This window comes from Excalfactoria chinensis, chromosome 1 (genome assembly GCF_039878825.1).
Source record: "Excalfactoria chinensis isolate bCotChi1 chromosome 1, bCotChi1.hap2, whole genome shotgun sequence".
In the NCBI taxonomy this organism is placed as follows: domain Eukaryota; kingdom Metazoa; phylum Chordata; class Aves; order Galliformes; family Phasianidae; genus Excalfactoria; species Excalfactoria chinensis.
Genome location: NC_092825.1, coordinates 166,321,840 through 166,339,773, shown reverse-complemented (window position 1 = coordinate 166,339,773; position 17,934 = coordinate 166,321,840). Strand labels below are relative to the sequence as shown.

At 41.2% G+C, this 17,934-nt stretch overlaps 1 protein-coding gene across 2 annotated transcripts in view; it reads right to left on the bottom strand.

The window, feature by feature from the left end:
* Positions 1–17,934, bottom strand: part of SACS (sacsin molecular chaperone) — a 55,271-nt gene that overhangs the window by 26,141 nt on the left and 11,196 nt on the right. Inside the window, exons 2-4 of one of the 2 annotated variants that reach the window (XM_072326519.1) lie at positions 9,866–10,394; positions 3,460–3,610; positions 1,432–1,519 (exon numbers count right to left, since the gene is read on the bottom strand). In XM_072326519.1, the coding sequence (XP_072182620.1) occupies positions 1,432–1,519; positions 3,460–3,610; positions 9,866–9,888 (262 nt within the window). In that variant the 5' untranslated portion in view covers positions 9,889–10,394. Of the gene's footprint in view, positions 1–1,431; positions 1,520–3,459; positions 3,611–3,832; positions 4,064–9,865; positions 10,395–17,934 lie in introns of those variants that run through there. The other variant, XM_072326520.1, reaches the window with a different exon arrangement.

The window sequence follows — 17,934 nt, the reverse complement described above, 5'->3', positions numbered from 1 at the left end:
TCTGGTGAGACTGCATCTTGAGTACTGTGTTCAGTTTTGGGCTCCTCACTACAAGAATGACTTTGAGACCCTGGAACGTGTCCAGAGAAGGGCAACAAAACTTGTGAGGGGTCTGGAGCACAGGTCTTATGAGGAGCAGCTCAGGGACCTGGGGTTGTTTAGCCTGGAGAAGAGGGTGCTCAGGGGAGACCTTATTGCACTTTACAACTTCCTGAAGGGAGGTTGTGATGAGGAGGATCTTGGCCTCTTCTGCCAGGCAACAAACAGGACCCGAGGAAATGGCCACAAGTTATATCAGAAGGGGTTTAGACTGGACATAAGAAGGAACTTTTTTTCTCAGAGCGTGGTCAGGCACTGGAATAGCCTGCCCAGGGAGGTGGTGGAGTCGCCATCACTGGCAGTGTTCAAGAAGTGTCTGGATAGGGAGCTAGGAGATATGGTTTAGGGGTTTTCTGTAGGTATGGTAAAGGGAGGACGGTTGGACTAGATGATCTTATAGGTCCTTTCCAACCTTGTGATTCTATGATTCTATGTCTTCACCTATCACTTCCCTTCAAAATTGTTAATGCTTATTTCTCTCTCCCTTCTGCATGTGTTTGTTAATCAAGTATACATATGCAAACACACGTTACATATACTATGGAAAAAAAACATGACAAAAAACAAACAAAGAAAAAAAAAAAAACAGCACAACAGCATTCTCACCAATGTGGAAAAAAAAGTGATGACTATGAGATCTACTTGCTGAGAATCACCTTGAATCACTTGCTCTAAGATCTTAGAACTTATGCACACAGAAGTCTGGTATTAAAACCTTCAGACCCTTGAGACTGTTTTACATAAGCACTGTGGCACTGTGAGCTAGGAAATGTTAAGGGCTTTCTCTAAACACGGAATCCCTACAGTGGAATCTCTTCAGAAAATTTCACAGCCAAGTTTTCAAGCACAAAAAACTGCAACAGTTTCTCCTTTCCATGAAGGATTTCCACAGAACTACTTACAATGTATTCCCCATATACTTGCATGACCAAAATAAAAAATAAAACAGTTTAGAAAGAGGAAAAAAATCTTTATTTGAAGTCTATCACAGCCATATACTGAAAAAGAGAAAGAAAAATGTTTCATTCATGGAACCGCAGAGTCCATTTTCACAGGTGATTTTTAGAAAGCCATCAGTCTGTAAATCTGTGGTTTACTAAGCTAAGAAATGCAGCCTTTTTGTCACACCAAATAAAATAACTGCAGGAAAAGGACTTCCTTCTCCATACATTATCATGTTTCATTCTCTTGTAACAACAAACGAATGCTTACAACATACAAGAAAAAATACTGCTTCCCATTTAAAGATAAAATAATTTCTATTAACTACAGACTGCATTAGAAAACGTTTGGACCTTGGAGCTCATGAACAGAGACATGTATTTTTCATACCTCCTCCTTTCAACGCTTCTGACTGGAGCTTTAGAAAAATTTGATTTTGAGACCTTTGAAGATCTACAATCTTGGTATCATCAGACAACTGAAACAGAAAAACAGATCTTAGTCAAAACACTCTGCAGCATATGTATTCTAGTTTAGTTATATTCCATGCATACTTATACCATGAAGCCTGGCTTTAGCTAGAAGTACACAAATACTCTGCAACAACTAATATTCAGTTCAAGCAGCACTTCAGAGTCTGTGGTCTAGGATGTCTTTCTTTGCCTGATGCCTATCTGGTGGTACTCAGATGATGCACTGGTCTGACTGTAACAAGACCAAAAACTGGCTCCAAATAAATCAAGTAGAAAAATGTCTGCAGAAGCCTACTAAGTGCAAACTACAGCCTCTTTTTACATTTGAGAAGCTACTTGTTCTGGGAACATGTGGAAGCATGCAGTTGCTGTTCTAATGCGCATGCCCATAAAGAAAATAAATACACAAATAGTTTTGACCTAAGCTATATATCACTCAGAGTAACTAGGAAGACAAGAGGTGTGGAGAAAATTATGTCATTGGAAGATCCCACAAAAGCTTGACAATTTCATCTCACTTTTACCTCTAGATGCAAACCAAGAGAGTCACTGGGAACACTTCAGAGAATCAGGGGGCAAACTAAGCAACAAACTCCTCAGCAGCCATTGGGAAAAACATGGTTTTGTTACAGTTTTAGTCTACTACGGAAGTCCCAGTCATATATGACGCAGCACACAGATACAAGGGGATAACAAATTTATAATTGCTGTAAAGTTGTATTGAGTTAATTTGAAAACAGTTGAAATTAGTCTCAGTTAATTGATAATAAACTAACAATTTTATTATGTAAAGTTGTATTATTACATTAGCCTCGGTTTCCAGTAAAGTTCGGGTCTACTTTCTTAGGTGACTAAAAAAAAATCACTAGGAAAAAGTGCTCACACAGGGATGCTTACAAACAAAATACATTTAATAAGCAAAAAGTTCCAGTCCACAGCACGGAGCTATAATTCTAAAACACTAATTAGAAACATGTTTCTTTTCAATTGCATCAGTTTTAAGAAGTCTTCACAGCAACAGTACGCCCAGGGAGGTAGTGGAGTCACCGTCCTGGATGTTTTCAAGAGAAGGGTAGATGTACTGACTGACATGGTTTAGAGCAGTCACAGGCTGATGGCTGGACTTAATAATCTTAGTGGTCATTCCAACCTTAATGATTCTATGACTCTATAAGGCACTACGTGAGAAAGAAATACTGGATATTTTTTAACATGTTGTAGCAGCTGTGATAGAAAAAAAATGACACGGCAATAAAATAAAGAATTACAGTATAAAATAACCAAGCACTCGAAGGTTTCAGAAGGATTTTTGAGGTTACTGCAGTATGGAATGCCTGTTCACATGGATATTTCTATACGTTAACCTGAAACACGTATCTAAAAAGTTACTGCAGCCTGTTTGCTGACTGCTCCTTGCCAAAACACAGAGGTCAGGGCCAGACAGAGCAGCACTGGTATCTCAGCTTCCAGATGGGTTTTAGAGAGTGATACGCAGAGCCACTTTCTCCCAAAACAGGAAGGCCTGAAGAGCACAAAATCAAGGACAGAAAAACCCAGCTAGAAAATAAAATATGTACTACACGGGTAATTGGCTTCAAAACTTAAAACGCGTCAGAGAGGGTGTTCCTTGAACAATACAACTATTATCACTCGGTTCGCCACTCTTTGAGCATCCCTGTGCCACAATGAAGCCAGCCCAGGTCCCAGCCTGCCCTGCCCTTCCCTCCCAGCCCCATCCCACCCCGCCGGCACCTCCAGGCAGCACGGAAGGAGCTCACCAAGCAGCACTGAGCCGACGACCTCCCGTCGATGCTTTCCACATCACAAGGTCATTCGTTCATCCCCCTCTCCCACGTGCCTACACCTCAAATTCCGCCCCGTCGCAGACTCGGCGATGCCGGAACCGGGAGGCGGGCAAGAAGCCCCACGCCCGCCCCTCTCTCACCTCTCTCCCGCAGAGCCACAGCCGCTGCCGGGCGGCAGGGAAGCCGGCTTCCGCGTCGATCCGCGCCTTCACGTCGCCCACATCCGCGGAGGGCGGCAGCTCGAACGTCCTGCAGCCCAGGCAGCCATGGAGGACGGTGACCCGGGCCAGCCTGCGCCAACACAGAGAGAGACACCGCCTGAGGAGCGCTGCCCAAGAGCCCACCCGCAGCCTTTCACGACCCGGAGGCCCGGGGCGGCAGCCGGAGCTCCCGGCTGGGGTACGGTGTGTGTCGGCGGGCCTCAGGGAAGAGGCTGTGGCAGCGCCTGTACCCGCCACCCCGACCCGACCCGACCCGTCCCGTCCCGTCCCGTCCCGTCCCGCCGCCACTCACATGCCCGCAGCGCACAAAGGACCGCTACCCGCTGCCGCCGCCGCTCCCCACATGGGGAAGGGGAGGGACCGCTCGGCGGCGGGCGGGAGGAGCTCGTCCTCAGCTCTGCGCCGTGAAGGAAGAGGAAGGAGGAGGAGAAAACGGGGCCTTAAACTGCAGTGTCTCCCCGTCTCACGCAGTGCCCGGCATCCAGGCCCAGCGCTCTTAGGGTTAATAAACTCCGCGTTTCTGAAGGATACGGAACACGGGAGGAAACCTCATTTTTTTCTGTCAGTCGCTTGCTTGATCATGAATACTTACTGATAAAGACCATCCACTTTATCCCATAGGGCCTGTGCTAAGTCCTCATGCCTTACAAAACCTGTGGAAAGAGAGCTTACTCCAGCCTCTCAAGGTGCAGAAGCAAAGGATGCAGTGGTTGCACTGCAGTTGTTTTCACTCAGCCTGTACCACAGCTCAGTGACTGCAATATGCTCATTACAAAGGGAAGTTCTGTAAAATCCTGAGCTGGATGTTGATGGATGGGGGAAACAACTTAATGCCCATCTGCATGGAAACAGCTTAAGCACTCACTGCATGAGCAAAGCCTGTTCCCAATCTCTGACACATTTTGAGAAGGAGAGGAGCTGCCAAGGATGAGAACTAAGCAACAATTAGGAGCTACAACTAGGGAGTTCACAGAATCATAGAATTGCTCAAATTGGAGAAGACCTTAAAGATCAACCACAACCCAACCACAGTACCCTAACAACCCTCCACTAAATCATGTCCCTGAGCACCACATCCAACTACTCTGGTCCTTATAGACAGATGGGATTCACCAGAGTCTTCAAATGCAGACCAATGTGACTGCAAGGCTATCTATGAAGATCTAAAAGGATGCTGAAAGGAATTGGAGGCCACTAAATCTCATCTCAGATCTGAGATATTGCAGAGAGCATCCACTTGGAATCCATATAAAATTCTCAAAGGACAAAAATGTAATAATGAAGAGAACACTATATGATGCTATGATCAAGTATGTAGATGGAATAAAATTAGTGAATGAAATAAACCTCAACTTCATTGTGGCTTTTGAAACTGTAGCCAGTAGCAGCATTCATGTCTGGGATCTGAAGAACTATCAGCTGGGAATGGAAAGGTGAGCTGAAATATTGACTACTGAGATTAAGAATTTGTACAAAGCAGGGTGTCTAGGCAATCACACTGGGTAGACTGCCTGATACTGTTCAACATCTCCAAAAGTAGCCTAGATGGGAACAACAGTGGCACTAAGCAAATTTGTTGAAGCATTCAGAGACTTCTCTTGATACTTAAGATCTATCAAAGTCAAGTTTTAATATGACTGATACAGAAATGAATTAACTGTTGTTAATGAGCTGTGTTATGACGCTTACTTTTAGAGTTCTGGCACCTTCTTTAGAGCTCTGCTCCCTTGTTGTTAATATTTTTTATTGGATAGATGTTGCTGTTGATGAACAAGCATCCCATATTGATTACAATGGTGCCAAAATTTCAAGTTACCAATTTTATGACAAACTTCTAGTAAGAGAAGGCGCTGATTTCAGTAGCAAAGAAAAACAAAGAAAAACTGATACCACATCCAAAGATTGCATTTGGATTTAAAACCACATACAGAAATTGTCCTATGTCCATAAACAAGGGTTCTGTTTGGCTGAGAATAAGGTCATATAACCTATATATGAACAGACATACAATAGAAAAAAACAATGGAGTCTCTGCAGTACTGAAGCATTTTATCACACAAATTGAAATACATTTAAATGGTAATATGTCCCTTATCACAGAGAAGTCTGTGTTGCAATGTGATCATATATTCACAATAATTTAAAATAAGTGCACTGCAGCAGAAAGAGATGGATTCAAGCCCAGTCCTTCCTTATAATTGTGCACAAAAAGATAGAATAAAGTCTTCAAATGGAAGAATACTGAGAGACAAATAGTGTACACTTTCTGATATAAGAGAAAATCTGCTGCGGTACAGTATCATCCAGTGCAGCAGATTTTCTGCAGTGCTGGCAAGTAGATGTGACTCAACAGCTACATTTGTTTGAGACAGCACGTAGGAAACACAAAGCCAAAGATTTCTTTGTCACAGTAAGCCCTTAACTTCATTCTTAAACCCAGTTCTTTAAGTGTTTCTAACAGATGTTTTCAACATTACATCATAAATATTTCCCATTAGCCAGAGACTATAGATTGCATTGGTCTACAGTCACTGCCAGCAGCTTGCTTTATATCCTTGTTTAGCTTTTCAAGAAGTTTGAGTATAAACCTATCACTGGCTGATGTCATCTGCTGACGACACATGTGCTACTCACTGGGAAAACACCTCTTTCTGGAGAGTGGGAAGTTTCTACTTATTTGAATAGCTTCATTAACAGAAAACAGCTTTTTATGTTTTTCTTACCCAAAATCACTAAACAGGCATCAATTGAATCTAGTAAAATTGACAAAAGACAACTTGGCCAGCAAAGCAAACTTGATTATAAACTACCCAAAATTCTGCTACAAAAATTGAAGTATTTTGCTGAAATTGTCTCGATATAGTTTGGTGCAGTAAGTTTGAATCAGTTCTCCTACTCTTCAGTCTTCATATGAAACTATCATAGACAGCTTCTAAGCCAAATAGCTGCATGATCATGGCCTAGTAAATATGCAAGAACTAGAGGAAAGTGTTCTTATTCCTTTTGCAAGATGCTGTATTTCTAAACATACATTCCAGGGCCCAAGTATTATACAAATGGAACACTCCTGAAACACTAATAATAACAAACGAATTAAGTGCAGAGGGGCCAAGGACAGCATTTATTTCCATATAATACTTTTACTTTCCCAATTATTTCTTTTAATGTTCAAGCCAGTTCTTTGATGGCACTGAGGAAACGTCAAGGGAAGTCCTTAAGAGATCATGAAGCTTGTATACGCTTTGCTAATAAACAGCAGAGCAAGAGGGCACTAATAAATGGAAGAATTTCAAAATCTTCTCAAATGTGTAAGTAAAACTTCCCCTTAGGTCTACCTTTGGGCGGTGAATTTACATTATTTTCTTTAAGAGAAGACCTAACTTTACTCTTAACTACGGTAGAGTAACCATTACTCCAATTACTCTTCAGAGAACTGCCTTAAGGGGGACTTAAGTGTCCTTGCAGTGTTGCAAGGACTGCTGTTGGCACATTTTTTTAATAACAGTTGTTTTCTTGCAGCCTTTGGTGACAACAGAAGGACTGGATTTAGAACAACCACTTCAACTTTGCAACCCCAAAAACAAGAGGTTAAATTTGCATGTTGATTACAGTGCCTAAAGTATGTTCCAAAGTATCACAATTAATCCAGTCCAGGCCTCCATATGGGACACACAGAATCAGTTTATCCAAGGCATTTCCTCCATACTACACTGACAGTTCTCCTGTTTTCATTTCAGAATACTTAATGAAGTTTCACACAACCTCAAGGGCCTCTGAGAGTATCTGTTTATGTCTGTGCATCAAATAAGTGGATAGTACCCAGTAACTGTAGAATGGATTAGGTTGAAGGGAGCCTTAAAGATCATCTAGATCTAGCCTCCCTGCCCCACCAGATTGGGCTGCCCAGAATCCCATCCAGCCTGGTCTTGACTACCTCCAGAGATAGGACATCCACAACCTCCTTGGGCAACCTGTGCCAGCACCTCACCATCCTCTGAGTAAAAAATTATTCCAACAGATTCTGCTCATTCTCTATCAGTTCTACCTTCTTCCTACCAGTTTTTAAAACACACAAAAAGACAAACAACAGATTATCCATTAGACCACAGGAGATAGATGGGTGGCACAAAGGTAAAATCATGAAATGCAAAGAAGGCCTTGTGAAAGGAAGGGTAGAAAAGGGGAAGGAACAATGCAGGCTATCCCCTTCTGGGAAAACACAAAGAAGAAGTGAAAGGGACTCTTGGTTTGCCAGACAAGTCTACTTCCAAAGCTGTGGTATGTTTGAGCAAACACTGCTCTGAGCTCTAGCTTATATACAAGAATCCCTTAAGAGCCAGAGGATGTTCTTCCATGTTCTGTCCTACATGAAGGAAAGGTGTCAAGTATTTCCAGCTTCCTACACCCCACTGCATTTCACTCTACTTTTTGAATTTCTGGTAGAACATCTATACCTACCCTTTATCCTGGTTCAAATATTATCACCCAATTTAACAAATCCTCACTGTTTGAATTCTTTAAGCTAGCTTGCTCATTTTGACAGATCTGAGACACAAAGCAATTACAGGGGCCATGGTACCCTCAGAGCTGGTGGTGTGCTACCCTCCAGCTTCAGCAAAGACAAGATGTTTTACAATTCTTGTAAAATTTCTATTGAAACATGGGTGTGACAACTGTAAAGTTACCCAAGTTTGTGCTGATGGGCAGGTGATGGGTTGCAGAAACTGAAGCTACGGTGCGACTGTGTCCTCTCTGAGCATCTGCATCACACTGCTGCAGTGCACTCTCTTCCTGCCATCATGGATCACTTTAAAGCACTTTAGTAGTCAAAGATTTTTGTGAATACATAAAAATGAGATTAAACGCAGCAGGGTCTCTAAGGAACTTGCTTTAGCAAAGGGTTGGACTAGGTGATCTTCAGAGATCCGTTCCAAGCCCTCCAGTTCTGTCATTCTGTGTGTTTGATACTGCTGCAAAACCCATCTACAGCTTAATCAGTGATGCCCTTTTGTAAAAGCAGTTCATATTAGTCACTAGGCTAACATGGGCCTACATCTCCAGCCTGTCCAGGTCCCTCTGGATGGCTTCCCTTCCTTCTAGTATATCAACGGCACCACCCAGCTTGGTATCATCCTCAAACTTGTTAAGGGTGTACTTGATGCCATTGTCTATATCACTGATAAAGATGTTGAAGAGCACCAGTCCCAGGACTGATCCCTGCGGGACACCACTCATGACTGGCCTTCACCCTGACACAGAACCATTAATCACAACCCTTTAGCTTTTGACAGCACAAAACCATGACAGTCCAGCTAGCCACTTTCTAATTCATCATACAGTCCATCCTTCAAATCCACACCTCTCCAATGTAGAGAGAAGGATGTGGTGACGGAACATGTCAAAGGCTTTGCAGAAGTCCAGCTAAATGATATCCTTCGCCCCTCCCCCATCCACTGAAGCCATCACTCTATCATAGAAGGCCACTATATTGGTCAATCAAGATCTGCCCTTTGTGAAGCCATGCTGGCTGTCTCTAATCACCTTTGTCTTATACGTGCCTTAGCATAGCTTCTAAGAGGATCTGCTCCATGATCTTCCCAGGTACAGAGGTGAGGCTCACTGGCCTGTAGTTCCCCATGTCTTCCTTTCTCCCTTTCTTAAAAATGGGAGTAATATTTCCCTTTTGCCAGTCTCTGGGGACTTCACCAGACAGAAGGGATTTTACAAATACAATGGAGAGCAGCTCAGCAACTGTATGAGGATGGAGGAATGGAGGCTGTCATCTCCTCATGCATTGATGGTGAGTAATAATATTTCCAGTGATAGTTTAAGATCCAAATAAATATTTATCTCCTAGTTTTTTTTTTCAGACACTGTCTACACAAAGAACTCACAATGTTTTTCAGCTGCTAGCAAGATTATCCATTGTTCCCCATAACATACTGCTTAGAAATACCAAGAAGAAAAGTTTCTCTTGTTTTTGCTTTTTTTAAAATGCAGTAGTGAAAGTGAAGTCTACATGTAAATTGAAGGTCAGACTATGAATCTCACAGGAACTATCTTTTTTAAAGCAGTTTTCATTGATTTCATGGGCATAATTAATATGTAAATGCATCAGAACCTGACACCTACTTATGATTTTGTAACTAAAGCAATTAATCTCACTTATTTAAATTTAAAGTAGCATGTTTTTAAAAACACATTCTAGATAAGTTTCAAACCCAGTGCTCATCTTACTGTAAACCATGGGGGGTTGAGCAAGAATATGTTAGCCTAACAAAAAAAAAAAAAAAAAAAAAATGCTTAGAGGAATTAAATTATTTACCTGTTCTTATCCTTGATCTCCATTGTCTCTTCTTCTTTGATATCTTCCCAATAGAAACATGAAGCAAGTTCTGGATTTATTAATTAGAAGATGATTTTTCAGTCTTCTTTTCTTGGTGGCTTATCACCTCGTCTTCAGTGGACACCGGAAAGCCCAAACTCAGCTTAGTTTTCAGTCCATCCCTTAAATCCAAAAAACTGCTTTATGTCTCACCATTTGCTGTGTCTCCAGTTTTCATCTAAAACTCAGTGTTAATCGTTCACAGATTTTGCCTTTCTCATAATCAAGAACAGACTCAAGCAAATCTCACTTAGTTGTGTTTTTTTTAAACTGAATTCAAGACGATGCTTTTGTGTGATTGATTTCTAATAATTTTTCTGGAGAAGAGTGAAGTGTCACAGCTGCTGTTTCTGCTTTTTCTTCCTTTCTTCTGGAAACAAAGTTGGAAGATTATTTGTGAAGTCAAGTCTTGACTTGTCTTCCTCCTCACACTTGCTAGAAGCCACTTCTTAACATTAGCTCAGGAGTTCTGGAAGAACAGGCACAAGATTAAAAGACCGTTAGTACAACAGAGAATTGAACTGAAGAGTATGGAGAGTCATTTCCTCAGAGGGCATAGTATTAAGTGAGTCACGTTACTAATTATAAACTGCCTTCTGCATTACAGTGCTTGTAAGCACGTGGAGAACTGAAAAAGACCAATGAGGTTTTCTGCTTTTCTTCCAACACAATACCAGGGAAAGTTATGGAGCAAATCATCTTGGGTGAGATCACACAGCACATGCATGGCATCCAGGGGATCAGGCCCAGCCAGCATGGGTTCATGAAGGGCAGATCTTGCAATCAATACAATAACTAACATATGTATCTGTAAGTACACTGAATAACTACAAACTTTTTCAATTTCTTCCTTGCATTGGTGTCTGCTAAAAAAAAAATAATAATAATAATTAAAAAAAAATCTATAATATATTATAGCTTTGACACAAGATTATTCCATTGAGGAAAAGAACAGGCTGGGCATTACCTTAACTGGGAAGAACTTTACCGGTCTACTCAAATGGCTTGAAACTAAAGGAAGAGATTAATTACCTTGCAGTGAATTTCCATAGGGAGAATTCAGAGTGTTTCCATCTAATCTCCAGTTCCCAGCTGGTATAGGTCAACATCCACCCTATGCTGCCCATACAGTCAGGAGTTAATTCCTTCAAGCTGACACACAACATTTTTGTAGCAGCAGGAGCATTTATAAATGAGGCAAGGCATGTGCTGTCAGACAGCAGAAAACATTTCATTCAATACATGTAGAAAGTCATTGCCAAAGGAAAGTATGTGTGAGAGAGTTGGGAGAAAGACTGGTATTCCATTAATGTTCAGCATCTGTGCAAATGTAAACCTTCTCCGAGCCTCTGATGGTATTTGCAAGTCCTCATATAATGTGCAGTTGTGTATAACCCTCTTCAAACAACAATGCAGAGAGCCCTTTTTTCCTGACCCAGAAAGGGAAGCAACTGGATAAACTGCAAAATGTAAATCTTGTTTACTGTTTAAGTATAATATTGAAATAGACATGGCAAAGGAGAAAGGAGGTTAGAATTGGTACTTTGGGGGTTTTTTCCCCAATATTTGGAAATTTATCTCCTCAGAAAATTAACAAGTATCAAAGGATATGGACTGAAAATGAATTTTGAATGCATGATCACAGAGAACATAGCTTGACATAACATGTTCCTGAAAGTCTATAATATAAATATTTCTTTGTAAAGATGCTAGCCAAACAAAAGTTCCATGATTAAGAGATACAGACTTAAGCAACAGTCATGCAAACGGGACCAGATGAGCTCCATCCTAGGGTGCTGATGGAGTTGGCAGGGGTGATTGCCAAGCTGCTCTCTACCATCTACCAATGCTCCTGGTTGTCTGGAGATTCCCCAGAGGATTGGAGGCTTGCTGACGTGACTCCTATCTACAAGAAGGGCCATAGCGGGGATCTGGGAAACTACAGGCCTGCCAGCCTGACCTCGGAACCAGGGAAAGTTATGGAACAAATCATCTTGGATGAGATCACACAGCACGTGCATGGCATCCAGGGGATCAGGCCCAGCCAGCATGGGTTCATGAAGGGCAGATTGTGCTCAAACAACCTCATCTCCTTCTACGACTGGGTGACCAGACTGGTAGACAAGGGAAAGGCTGTTGATATAGTTTACCTAGATTTCAGCAAAGCCTCTGACACGGTCTCTCACAGTATTCTGGGGAAACTGGCTGCCAGTAACCTGGACCTGACCAGTCCAATGCTCAAGAAACGTTTGGATGTTGTGTTGAGGGATATGATTTAGCTGGGAAGTACTGGTGATGGTTGGACTGGATGATCTTTTAGGTCTTTTCCAACCTTGATAATTCTGTGATTCTGATTCTGTGGACAGGCATACCCTTCTTTGGGTAAGGAACTGGCTAGAGGGCAATGCCCAACAGGTAGTGGTTAATGGAGTCCAGCTGGCGACCCATTACAAGTGGCGTCCCCCAGGGACCCATCTTGTTTAATATCTTTATTGATTACCCAGATGAGTGTAACCTCAGTAAGTTTGCAAATGACCTGGGACCTGGACCTCCTTGCACCTGGGAGGTGGTGTCGATCTGCCCAAGGGTAGAGAGACCGGCCCTCCAGAGGGATAAGCAGGGTCGCTGGGTTGAGGTGAATGGGATGAGGTTCAACAAGGCCAAGTGCCAGGTCCTTCACTTTGACCACAATAACCCCATGCAGTGCTATAGGCTTGGGGATGAGGGGCTGGATGACTGTGAAGAGGAAAGGGACCTGGGGGTGTTGGTTGATGCTCATCTGAACATGAGCCAACAGTGTGCCCAGGTAGCCAAGGGGGCCAACAACATCCTGGACTGCATTAAAAATAGTGTGGGCAGCAGGAGCAGGGAGGTAATCATCCCCCTGTACTCAGCACTGGTGAGGCTGCACCTCAAACACTGTGTTCAGTTTTGGGCCCCTCACTACAAGAAAGACATTGAGGCCCTGGAACCTGGAGAAGGGCAGTGAAACCAGGAGGAGTCTGGAGCACACATCTTATGAAGAGCAGCTCGGGGATCTGAGATTGTTTAGTCTGAAGGAGGCTCAGGGGAGACGTCATTGCACTCTACAACTTCCTGAAGAAAGGTTACGATGAGGAGGGGTTCAGCTTCTTCTCCCACACAACAAACAGGATCTGAGGAAATGGCCACAAATTGTACCAGAAGAAGTTTAGATTAGACATAAGGAAAATCTTTTTCTCTCAGAGAGTTATCAGGCACTGGAATGGCTGCCCAGGGAGCTGGTAGAGTCGCCATCCCTGGCAGTATTCAAGAGGTGTCTGGATGAGGAGCTACGAGATAAGGTTTAGTGGCTTGTGGTTGCAATGCTAATGGGAGGACAGTTGGACTAGATGATCTTGTAGGTCTTTTACAACCATGTGATTCTATGAAATCCAGTCTCATTTGCACAGGTATGAAGAATTTCTCTGGAATTAATGAAACCAGTGCAGCTCTGCTGATTAATGAGTTGCCAATGGAGGAGAGCACCAAGGAAAAGCATTTTGGTTGCAGTGGAAAGCTAAACCCAGGAGGATTCTGGCACTCTGATGCATCAATTGCTAGAAGCTAGGAAAGCTTATACTATTTCCCCTAAAAAATAAACATTAGTAAAATCATACCTAAAAAGCATTAGAAGTTGTTTGAGCAGCTTCAATTTTGTAGGGCAAGGAAAAAGAAAAAATAGGTTTATAATAGAAAGCTAATTATGATTTAAGAGACAGACTCTCCATAATTAGTGAGTGACACATTTTCTCAGACACTATTCTATTTCTAGATTTGGCCTTTCAAAGATTGTCCTTTATTATGTTGCTGTGGAGAAGCTTTTAAACTCACTGTGATTTCGTGCATGATTTTGCACAAAGCACTGTGCATGACCTGCATTCTGATGAGACTCTAGCTAAATCTCTATCACAGTAAGTCAGTAATTGCCATGATTATTTATTGTAGGATGCTGAGAATCCCTTTGTTTCAAATAGTACATATGTGACTTGCTGTTGACGTGTTATTTGTACTTATATACCCTTAGAAAAATAAAAAATCCTTGTAGGATATTTGATGGTAATACCTTGGATAGGTCTAAAAGTACTCAAAGGAAACTTAAGCTCAATTAATTAGCAGCAGATTAAGCTAAATCATCATGTGAAGTAACATATCTACCTTGCAAATCATTCTGATAGTCCTTGAGGGAACTTGGCCTTGCCTGCATGGATGTGACCACTTGGCATTATCAGTTTGCAACCAGATCATTTTACAATCCTAGAAAGATTCTTACAAATTCATCTCCATGTTGTCTCACATGGTAAGAAAGAGAGACAAATTGGCTGTCAGACACAAGGCATCAAAAGACCCTGGCACACTGACTTCCTGACCTTACTCTTCTTCACTGCCTGAGGTTGCCATGTAGGCTACCTGGTAACTTCACACCATACTCAGCCCCAATGTCTGACACCACTCTTCCATTTAATTCATTAGTATAAACATAACCATGCCTCACCCCTAGAAAAAAAATACAATTACTAACATTGCCTACATAAGTTTTCTATTATAGAATTCATTAGCTTTTAAAAGGAAACAAATTTTACTGGAGAATGTTGTCTTTATTTGAATTTTGGAGAAGGGAAGATGTTTAGTAGTCCATCTATAAAAACAATCTTCAGTTTTGCAGATGCCCGCAATTAGTTGTAGATATGAAGTCATAGGTAGGGGTCCTATCACAATGCTTAATAAATGCTTAGTTTTGCCTGCAGCGTAACAGGTACAAAGAGTCCATAAGTAAAGGAAAAGCAAGAAAAACAGTTGTTTTGTTTTGTTGTTTGTTTTTTTTTTTAAATAAGAGTATTTCATTCTCCTTCGAAAATGCTTTGCTAGTGAAGTGAATGAAGAATGTACAATTTAATCATATCTCATGAACATGACATCCAGCTTGATTCTACCAAGAACAGTTTTAACAGCAAATACAGGCAGATAGGCACCGTTATACATGCTATAAACTTTCACTCCTATGTATTAAACTCGTGAACATAAAAAGCTTTAAAACATAAAAGCTTTAAAAGGAAAAAAACAAAGATATCTGACAAAAGTGAAGGCTCATAAATCAGCACTAGCAGATGCAAAGCCACATTTTCCTGAGGTCTAATCTCCAGTATCAGGTATTATGAGGTCACCTCAGAGCTAATTTCTAATCTCCGACATGCCATTGTAAATACAGAATGGCCCCACTGTTTTACTGAATTTCCTCCTTTTCCTGGATTTGTTAGGCAGGAGCATATGATAGGTTTAATTCTCACAGTTTTAATCCTACTCTGTGCAATAGTGCTGAATGAGTCCAGATCCCTAGTTGTAGCACCCATGTACAAAATGGGCTGGCAGCTCTTTGTGCAGCTACACAACTTCCACACTATGTCAAAAATGTGAACTCTAATGTGAACTTCAGAACCCTCGCTGCTGGATACTGTGGACAGAGTAAGGTAAACATGCAGAATAGCCTACAGAAATTTATACAGAAATAAGCCTTTATGAAAACTGATACATGTAACTAACTGTTCAGAAAATTTGAACTCTAGTGTTTCACTTGTAGAGCATTAAAGACATCTTGAAACAGATTTTTATAGAGCTTACAGTCCTGAGAAAGCAGATAAGACTCAAAGAGAAAAAAATAAAAAAGTAAATAAATAAAAAAAAAAAAATCTGAGAAAACAAGCATGTCTTAAATACAAATTGTTCTTGTGTGTGCATAGTAGCATAGTATGATAGCTAGTTTTGAAATTAATTTCTATCAAAGGTTAAACTAAATTCAAGGCTAGCACAGAACTGCAAGTATGACAAAAATATACTAAGTTGCTTCTCAGAGATAGCTGTCCAGTAGAAATTTGAGACAGACCTGATACAATGTAATACGATAACATACCATCAAACAAGAAATGCTGGCAGTAGAATAGATGTGCCTTTAGTATGTTTATTGTCTTTACCAATGGGATCCTGGGTAACATTAAAAAGAACATGGTTGGTAGGTCTAGGGAGGTGATCCACTCCCTCTATTCTGCCCTGTTGAGGCCACATTTAGACTACTGTGTCCAGTTCTGGGCTCCCCCTCTGAAAAAATACCAGGATCTCCTATCAGAAGTTCAGCAGAGGGCTACAATGATGTTAAAGGGCCTGGAGCATCTCCCTTATGAGGAAAGGCTCAGTTACCTGGGGCTGTTCAGCTTGGGAGAAAGAAAACTGAGAGGTGATATAGTATATGCTTCTACTAAATATCTAATTGGAGGCGGGATGCAAATGGATGAGGCCAGGCTCTTGGTGGTGCATAGTGACCCATCACCTTTATAAGGAGTAAAGGCCTAAAACTTGCACATAGGAAGTTCTGTACTAACATGCAAAAGAACTTCTTTATGGCAAGGATGACAGAGCACTGGAACAGGCTGCCCAGAGAAGTAGTGAAGTCTCCTTCTGGGGAGATATTCAAGACCTGTCTGGATGCCTACCAGAGCAACCTATTATATGGGACTATGGGGCCTGCAACCCCATAACTGCAGTTTTGTAGTATAGCAGAAATCCAATCTAAACCTTCTCTGGCACAACTCAAGACCATTTCCTCCAATCAAATAAGACTTATTTCAGTTTTATGCCAAATATTTGTAAAGATAAACCACAGAGAGCAGAGGACCATATTTGTCTAGGATAGCTGCTACAGACAGCAGGCTTTTTCCAAAGAGCCTATGTTTGAGGGATAGCCAAAATAACATTGTGGCAGTGATACGTGAGTCCATGAATTCAATGATCCAAACTGTTTCTGAAAGTTGTTAGTCCCCATCTTCCCACATCTTCCAAGGAGAGTATTTGTAATGCATTAAATCAAGCACATATAGCAAGCCAGAAGACAGTGGAGCAAGTTATGTATTCGTGTCTACCTAAACAAGCACGCCAAGAACTGTTTGCAAAAAGGAAGTGATCACCAAGATAAAAGATTTAAGTTATGCAGTTTTCTCGCAGATTGAAACCAAAACATTTTAGTTCAACACTCACAGTGTTTCCTCAGTGATTTCTTGAGAAGTTCAGAAAAGCATGACTTCTGAATCTTGGAATCAATTACAGCTGGTTTAGATCTCAGTATTATGTTTTAATAGGAAAAAAAATAAAATAAAATAGCAGTACCATATTTGTAAAAACTTCTTTGTTACTGAAAGAAAGACAATGGCCTCCAGCAGCAAACAGTGAAGTTGGGCAATAATCTCAAGAGGAAAATTTGGGTGCATCTATAGCACATACTGCAAAACAGTTCAGACTTACCTGATCAAACAGGGAAGCTGCTAGCTCTAAAACCAGATGGAACAGAGCACAAGAACCTAGCATTGCAGCTGCTGCAGCAAGCAGAGCTAATAGCCACGTGGTTCTCACTATGAGGCTGGTACCTCCACACAGCTCAACATTATGTGAGGACATCAGGCTGTGATCACCACAGCTCCAAACCATGGAACACAGGAAATTCGTCTCAAGGTACAGAGAAAAAAAAAAAAAAAAAAAAAAAAAGAAAGAAAAAAAATGTACAATAAATATTCTCAAGAACAATACAAAGTTCATTGAAATTAAATACAGGTATATAGATTCTGTGCCAATTTCATCTGTTTCTTCTCAAAAGGCATGAAGGAAATGCAATCCTCAACAAGTAAAAATGCTTAATATATGAACTGTAATACTTCATTTACATGAGAAGGGACTCGGGAAGTATGATTGCATACATCAGTATGAAAGCTTTAGAAATGGTTTGTAATAATACAACCAATTTGCAGTCAGATTCTGTGGTATTCAAATAATCCTACAGTAACTGTCTGGGACTGTGTGGCTGAACCATGTGTAAAGAATCCCTTAACTGAGTTCTGATGAAGTGATCTTAGATACCCAATGTGGATGTTTCGAATTTATTTCTGAGCAACAGTTAACAGCTGGACTAAAAAAGGCTTGGCCAAAAATAGGCCAAGCATTTAAATGCT